At 39.9% G+C, this 8,940-nt stretch overlaps 1 protein-coding gene across 1 annotated transcript; it reads right to left on the reverse strand.

Annotated features, from left to right (window-relative positions):
• Positions 1-1,259: 1,259 nt before the first annotated feature.
• LOC119727446 (phosphoglycerate kinase-like) lies at positions 1,260-8,585 on the reverse strand. The gene is made up of 12 exons (XM_038199324.1): positions 8,372-8,585; positions 7,022-7,072; positions 6,624-6,776; positions 6,368-6,512; positions 6,038-6,141; positions 5,725-5,844; positions 5,293-5,407; positions 4,857-5,036; positions 4,159-4,235; positions 3,719-3,819; positions 3,382-3,480; positions 1,260-2,437 (listed from the first exon to the last, which is right to left on the reverse strand). The coding sequence occupies exons 1-12, from the start codon at positions 8,431-8,433 to the stop codon at positions 2,397-2,399; spliced, it is 1,248 nt and encodes a 415-aa protein (XP_038055252.1). The 5' UTR covers positions 8,434-8,585; the 3' UTR covers positions 1,260-2,396.
• Positions 8,586-8,940: the final 355 nt, after the last annotated feature.

Below are 8,940 nucleotides of genomic sequence, written 5' to 3' on the forward strand. Positions count from 1 at the left end.
TATATGATCACCTGACCCCATCTGAGCCCCTTCCAGCTCCCAAGACCATGGAACCAAACATAGCCATACTCTGCGTGATGTCTGCAAATATCCATATCTTGTTGACTCCAGCGCAACAATACACAAGTGTCACCTTCTATGACTTAATACTTGCATGGCGTCATGGATGACTTCCTGAAAATATTGCCAGCAATTAATCACCAACCCACCCCCCCCCCCTTTTGTACCATGAAATATTCACACTAGTTATGCATTAGAAAGCCTAATCTATAAAAACCTTTATTGATAACATAAAATGTCCAACTAAAATTCTGCATGTCGTCTACTGCAAAATGAATAACATTTGGGAATGTCGACAATGTACAAATGGATACATGTGGACTTTGTGCCATGATGTGCCGTTTGTTAAGTTGGATTTTTGTCGCTTTACTGATTTTGTGAATAATTTTTGTGACTGTAACTGTAGCCTTGGTCAAGGCGCTAGTTGTTATTCATCCAGCTGTAGCGCGCCGGTAAGCGATATCTTCACTAGCGCTATGCATGCAGTCATATGTCTATGCATGCAGTGCATTAAAAATACAGCGCGAACAGCGACCTCACGCGGCCACTATTTTTATGCAAATCAGTTGGACCCAATCTAGCGCCTTGGTTCAATCGTCCATGTGAGGTTTTGGGGGTGGTGCTCATTATGTTAATAGCCTTAGCTGACCTTAAATGTCGTTTTCTTATTGGTCGATCGTTGCGTGGAAACTTGCATAGTGAACGTGGCACCGTACATAATTCATACACGTACACGTTGTGCGTCTCTGCACACGGCACCAATGCACAAAAACTGTGGTTCCTGTCACGTCTGCAAAAGGCGAATAGCTGCAAATAATTTGATGACGTCCGGATTTACAAAGGTGTGATTGGACACTCCACATATTAGCCCCGCCTACACTTATCTGTATTCGCATACGAGGTCGTGCGCTAGAAATCCAGCGCAAATCAAGAAAAACATAAGCTTTTGCCGACGATTGAACCAAGGCGCTAGATTGGGTCCAACTGATTTGCATAGAAATGGTGGCCGCGTGAGGTCGCTGTTCGCGCTGTATTTTTAATGCACCGCATGCATAGCGCTAGCGAGGATATAATACCGCGTTACGGCCGGGGTGAATAACAACTAGCGCCTTGACCAAGGCTACTGTAACTGGGACAAAAAAGGTTCTTCGTTATTAAAGACACATCTTTTTACAATTGAGTGTAGAAACAACAAACAATATTTCAAAGTTGTGCAGGTTTTATTGAACAATCTGTATCTTTGAGATACACTTAAATCAAAAACAATTACTTAAAAAGCAATCATCATCGACAAAATCCTAGTACTTATAAATCAATTATTCGTCATAGTTTTTTATTTAATATCGTTTAATTATTTTTGTTTTGTATGCATATGCATGAGTTTACCTTTGGATATAAATAAAATAAAAAACTATGAAACATTACATGTGCTTTGTTTATATTGTTTTCTGTTCATTTCTTTTAGTTATTTTGTCATGTGCTAAAGCCTAGTACTGTTTTCAGTGATTTTGTATCATTTCCTTTTACCATTTACGATTTTTGGTATGAGTTTTGCTTGATTGCATTTTTTAACCTTTTTGCAAGGTTAATTCTAAAGAGTGATTACAGCCCACTCAATATATTAAAAAAGCAAATATTTGTGTTGGTGTTCAAAAGTTTGCATAATTAATTTATAACAAGATGGCAATACAAATTGTTGAGATGATGAACATTCTTTCAAAACCTTTCCTATGCATTTCACAATTGTTAATTCCATGCAATAAATGGGTCGATACATGCTAAGGTTTTCAACTGCTAAACTCTGATGATGAAATTGATCAGTTGATATCATGTCATGCCAATACATTTAACACTGTTATTCCACTTCAAGACCGTACATTTGGGTTTAAAGTTCAAATAGGTAGAAAGACTAACAAGGAAATAACAAATCCTGTTCCTGTAATGCAAGGCCCAGATAAAGATGTACTGTACGTGACAATTATTAACACGCATGGATGAAGTAGGCTCTCCAGGATATTTTTTTATGATGTACATTTTATATCCATCTTGGCAGTTTTAATTTTGTGATGAGTCCTATTTTCCAATCCTGCAAACCTCTTTTCTCTTTTTACTGGACAAAAAGCATACAATATCAGTCATGTGCTCAGCTCTAGACTACACTCTGTTAAACGATCCAGAATTTGGATTTTTTTTAAAGGTTGACATCAGTACCATATTTGGCCAGGGAAACCTTATCCTATCTAATCACAGTCAACTACATGCAGTTCATGCAGGGATACATCCACACTAAGATCTCAATGTCCTCGTTATCAGAGATTAGACATCGGTCCTTCCAGTCATGCATCACTCAAAGCTGCAACTCCTGGGAGTGTCTTACCTGCAAAATAGGTCAACAAAACAATTTATCATAAATGAACTCAGTAAAACATTCATATGTAGGGTCAATGATATTTTCAGTTATAGGCCAAAAATAGTTGAACTTAACAGAATTCACATTTGAGACTAGCCTACAGGGTACTGTGGAGATAAAAATCCTTCAGCATATTACACTGACTTTGAAGTCAGAATGCAGCAACAATCCGCTTTCCTTACGCCGCCATTACTCCTTGCCAATAACCAATCCTTAACCACACTTAAAGGTAGAGTAGATCATTTGCAGCTATCCAAAAAGTAACTTGACAAAATTATTGTTGAAAAGCATACTTGGTTCACAGAGAGTAATGACACTTATACTCCCTGTGAAATTATTCCTTCTGGCATGCTGTCATTTTGATGAAACGATAAAAGAAGGTAATTTCCAAAGATGCGTCAAGTGACACATTTTTGGAAATTTCTGTTAGTAGTTGGTTTGTAATTCGGAGAATCTGTGAACGGGTGCGTGCAAGCGTTGACACGATGCACACGCGGCGCGATTGCTATTATTCACCTGTTCTGTGCGTGGCATCACGTAGCTGCAATCGGCTGAATGAGAACATGTCCCGGATGCTGATTTTAGGCGCAATTCAAAACATGACTCTGCAACTTTTGAATTGAAATTGGGATCCTAGAATATAAAGTTTTTTTCTGGAGTATACAGCATTCTCTGCGCTAAGACTTCATCAGGTTAGTTGTTAAGCACCTGTCTTTAGATTTTGAGCACTCTTGCTGCTTCAAACAAACAAAATGCGCATATGACAAATGATCTACCCTACTTTTAACATCCTACTTCAGCCAGACACTATAAACAGTGGTATATTACTTAACAAAAACTCCATCACTATAGACTCTTTGCATAGCAGCCATGTTTGAGGTGCATTCTAGGGGTCTATCCTACTCACTCACCCTCCAATAGTTCCAGACTAGCTCCACCCCCAGTACTGACATGGCTAACTTTGTCCTCTGTGCCCCATTTAGCTGCACAAGTTGCTGTATCACCACCGCCTACACAAACACAAAATAATGGCTTATCAGGGTGAAGACACATTACAAGGTGATGAAGGCACATAGAAACTTGCATTATTCTCTCTTTGACGCATGCATATATGTGGGGAACCGTGGATGCATGCTGTAGGTAAAGTACAATGGATTTTTATCAGTGAGCTCATTTGAAAACCCTCTTAATCTTCTTAATTGAGTATACCTTGAAGAAATTTATAAACATTTGAGAATGGATTTGTACCTATGATAGTTGTAGCTCCCTTTTCTGTGGCCAGCACTACTGAGTCCATCACAGCTTTAGTACCAGAGGCAAAGTTGTCAAATTCAAAAACTCCTACAGGTCTGTGGAGGAAATACAGCCAATAATTATCACTCGTATATTACGTGTGTCCTTTGCCTAATTCTTTCAATTATCACCATTTTTATGAAACAGTTAAGTTTCACAGAAAAAAAAAAATGTTTTGATTACCCAATGCTTTGAAATTGCTGTCTTAATAAAACGTGCTTGTAGTTGTGTGACACTAGTTCAAGTTAAAATAATGACCTATTAATTCATCTTCAAAGAAGTTTCTTTGGAAAACTAATAAAAAGAAATACTGTCGCAATTTGTCGACAGAAGGTGAACTATGAGTATAGCTAAAAAGAGTATTATTAGTATTAATCCTTTTGTTCAGAACTTACCCGTTCCACACAATGACTTTAGCTTTATTGACTACAGCTTGGAAGCTGGCTACACTGGTAGCGCCACAGTCAAGTCCCTGAGAAAAATATTAAAATGACAATCACAATGAGAATATTGGTTGTTCATTCTGCCTTGCACACTTCAACCAAGTCTCACACGGTATGAACACTCATGGAGCTCCAGTGGGATGAACACACCGCTTGGTCTCACACTCATGGCTTGAAGTATGAGCATTACGTTCTAATGTCCTACCAGTGGTCTCCTCCAACTCTCCCTTTTGTAACTGTTGAGGGGGTACCTGTGCACAGAGCTCAGAGTAAATTACGAGCAAACATCCATTTACTATCACTGAGTTCAAACATTAAATTAATCACAATAGCGAAGGAGTGAACATAAGGCTTGCTTGACGGGACGAGTTGTTTGATAATTTTTCGCAAAACTGGACAAGAATCCAAATGAGTGATTATGCACCCTAACTAATAAAAGACAGACTGGTTCCCACGTCCTGAAATCAAGCGGCAGAAACTAGTCTTGTAGGGGGCTGGCCTGTAGGTTTTATAATTACTCATTAACATATAGGACCACAACAGATCGAGGGGTTGCCTATGTATACACACATTTTCACTATGTGGCAGGATATTTGTGTAAGCAGATATTCAGTTGTGATTGAGATAAAGTAAATGAAAGTATAAAGTACCATCCATCCATTTGGGATTCCAGATTGCACAGTAGCTGATCCAACCTGGGCATCTTCTGCAAACTTGTCCGCTGTGATGAAGTCAGTAGGCAGGTGCATTGTTACTCCATTCTTCTCTGCCTTCTGCATCAGCTCCCCCACAATCTTAGACCCATCCTCATCAAACAAGGAACCACCAATCTTCAATATCAAAAGTCAACAGGTACCAACAATTTATGAACAAACTTATCAGTGCACGAAGCGTTGTGCTAGCTGAATGTGTGCACGTGGATGCACAGTGACAATTGTACTCCTACTAAAGTATCTGTCCTTGCATTCTCTCCATCACTGTTGGTAGCTGAGCACAAACTTCAATAGGTCATAAACAAAAACATGTTGGATTGATGGCAGAAACTGGAAAACTTTTTTTTTTAACTTGCAGATTCGTGGAACTTACCTCCATGCCATTGAGTACTTTGAGGAAAGTGAAAGCCATCCCACCAACAATGATCATCTCATTCACTTTATCCAACATGTTAGAGATTAACTTGATCTTGTCTTTCACCTTGGCTCTACAAACAAGAAGAAATCCATACCATTTAATCTTGTACATGTACATATTTCAGGATAGCTCAATTGACAAACAGTGTATTAGCACAGTGGTACAGAGGCTGAAGGTTCAAATTAAGCAGCAATGTTCTTGTTCAAGCTGATATTTCATCGTTAGTACTATATCTTCATAAAATACTTTAGAATTTGGTATCAATTGGTCACAATTGGCAAAAATTTGACTGATGCTTAGTTTGTAGAAAAAAAGTGAACCTGTTTGATTTAATATGAACACACTGAAAATACAGACATTCTTGTTGCCAGACACCCCCTTACTTACCCTCCAAGAATGGCTAGGAAGGGCCTCTCTGGATTATCCAAAGCCTTAGCAAAGTATGCAAGTTCCTTCTTCATGAGAAACCCAGCAGCCTTTTGAGGAAGAGCAACACCTACCATAGAGCTGTCAAGAAACAATGAGACAAGGGATAAGATTGTCATCATTGCCATGTCGGGAACACACATCCAGAGCTGTCGTCTTTTGCCAGCATGCTCCATACAGCTGTAATTGTCCAATACCTTCCTGTACATAGCACCTCTATGTAAGTGATTCAGATAAGTCCTGTTTGCATGGACAAATTACATCTTGTACTCACCTGTGTGCCCTGTGAGCAGTCCCAAATGCATCATTGATGTAAACATCACCAAGTTTGGACAGAGAAGCACGAAATGCTGCAACATCCTCTTCTTTCGCCTTCACCTTAAATCAACAGAAAAAAAATAAAAAGACAAATCTGTTAGATCTTTCTGAATACTGCTTAAAACATCACACATTTTGTTAACTTTCTGTTAGCACGTAGCACAATCGTGAAATTTAAAATATTTATATGCAAAAGCTCTGTATTCTCTTCTCAAAATGAAAAGATGCAACAGTCATGATAATGGAATGCACTAGGATTAACATCACCCAGGAAGTGCTAACCAACCTTTTTCCCTGTTGCATCCTTGCCACTTCCTTCCTCTTCCGCATGAAATCGCAGATTTTCCAGGAGGATAACAGATCCCACGGCAGGATCAGCACAAGCTGCTTCCACTTCAGAACCAACACAGTCAGACAGGAACTGAATATCCCTTCATACAAAGAAAGTAAAACAAGGGTTTTGTTTTGGGTATGGTACATTTCATTGCCATTCTTTTAATTGAAATCAACAGAGCTTGCTCTTGATATCTACCAACACTCACTTGCTCAGAAGCTTCTTCAGTTCTTCAGCTACTGGTTTGAGGGTGAATGCCTCTTTTCTACTTCCATCAGGCCGACCAAGATGGCTCATCAAAACCAGAGATTTGGCCCCGTTATCCAGCACATGCTTGATGCTAGGTAAGGCTGCAACTATCCTGATTGAAAATAAAACAAAATAACGGATTTATGACAACTTTTATGTTTTCTGTGTTTGTTTACAAGTGTTGGACAATTCTGGTACATGTGGAAACGTGGAGGGAAAACTATGATTTATATAGTCCCTCTGAGTCCAACTGCATTCTAATTCACTGACAAGTTGAGACTTACAAGTCGAGACTTACAAGTCCAGACTTACAACAAGTCCAGACTTACAAGTCGAGATTTCTTCAATATTTCTTACCTCTGATTGTTTGTTATTTGACCATCTTTAAGAGGAACATTGAAGTCCACCCTGAAACATACAAGTTTGAAATAAAATCATTGAAAGGTATGCAATAAACATGACTAATCCAGGTTAAGGTACTCACATATGTACCAAACTAGCTAGCGATGTGAAAAACCAACAGGTATGCGGTAGATAGAGGGCAGGTTTTTTTTTTATTTTGAGAGAAATTGTTGGGGTAAAGCGATGATGAAGATGACAAAACGCAACAGGACGAAGATTGCATTTTGAAAATAAACAAAAAGGAAAGAATGAAGTGTTGTGTCCTAGTGTCACTTCTTCGGTTGTGTAGGGGAAAGAAATCCATACTGGGCCACCACACGGACCTTCTGCATGAAGTCTATGGGCCATGACAGAAAAAGTGAAAGTATTAAAAGAGTTTTTGCACTCCTTAAAAAAAATAGTGTTTCTGAATTTACAAACGGCGCGGCTGCTAATCGAGACGTAGCCCCACTAGTGTGGCCGTCGGTATGCTGCGCTGAACCTCTGGCCACACACCGTGGTACCGCGCGCTACTGAGGACGAAGTTTTTCATAAAATTCAGGGCAGTTTCTTACATTTTCAGTTTCTTACTTTCTTATGGTTGTATTCTATGATGTCTCCTATCACTTCTGGGATGCTTAGCATGTGCTTAGGTCTAATGATGTTCCATTTTCCGAGATATTCTTCAATCTTTCTGGAGTCCATATGCACTCGTGAAACGTCTGGTGATGGCAGCCATTCTGAATGGGACAAGAGATGACCTCAAGCTGTGACGTCGCGTGTATGCAAATTGCTTGTCGAGCGCGCGAGGGCGCGAGTTGCAAATGCGACGGCTGTTTCCTGTGCCGTAGATCCTGAATAGAGATCGGTGCACGTGGCCCCCTGACGATAAATGCATGGTACAGGAAACAGCCGTCGCATTTGCAACTCGCGCCCTCGCGCGCGCGCTCGACAAGCAATTTGCATACACGCGACGTCACAGCTTGAGGTCATCTCTTGTCCCATTCAAAATGGCTGCCATCACCAGACGTTTCACGTGTGCATATGGACTCCAGAAAGATTGAAGAATATCTCGGAAAATGGAACATCATTAGACCTAAGCACATGCTAAGCATCCCAGAAGTGATAGGAGACATCATAGAATACAACCATAAGAAAGTAAGAAACTGAAAATGTAAGAAACTGCCCTGAATTTTATGAAAAACTTCGTCCTCAGTAGCGCGCGGTACCACGGTGTGTGGCCAGAGGTTCAGCGCAGCATACCGACGGCCACACTAGTGGGGCTAATCGAGACGTCGATGTCGCGCAATGGCCAAACTAACTCACCTCATTATGACCCGTTTTCCTCCAAAATCAATTCCATCAATACTAAGTTTGTTCAAAGCCATGATGAACTGTTAAAAGCGATCTAATCCAACAAATTATAGAAATTCTGCGACTTGTCCAAACGATTGGCACTGCGATCGGCATTTAAACACTGATAAAGTATAGCCTACGTGACTGTAGTCAGTGACCACAGGCTAGTTTGTTTGATGGGCACGAAAAGACGGTTGGGTAAAAGACAATATTTACATCCTTTGGCCCCATGGATTTTGGATTGTCCAAAAAAAATACAAAGGCGCCCTCTTTCGTTTATAAGGAATTTTCATTGTAAGCTATTATCGGCGCCGAGGCTTACTTACGGTGAATGTTTGTTTAGTTTGGAAAGGTTTCTTATTATTTGTTTTTTGAATGTGACTTTTTTTGATACTTAGTAAAAATGAGCTCGTACATTTATTCCCTTATCAAATAAAATACCACATGCTAAGGCGGGAGAGGCGTGACCGGCGGGGGGGGGGGGGGGGGGGGGGGAGAAAGATATCAAAGCGCACTAAAACTAAATTATTATTATCATT

The sequence above is a fragment of the Patiria miniata genome, unplaced genomic scaffold (genome assembly GCF_015706575.1).
Source record: "Patiria miniata isolate m_02_andy unplaced genomic scaffold, ASM1570657v1 HiC_scaffold_20, whole genome shotgun sequence".
NCBI lineage: Eukaryota > Metazoa > Echinodermata > Asteroidea > Valvatida > Asterinidae > Patiria > Patiria miniata.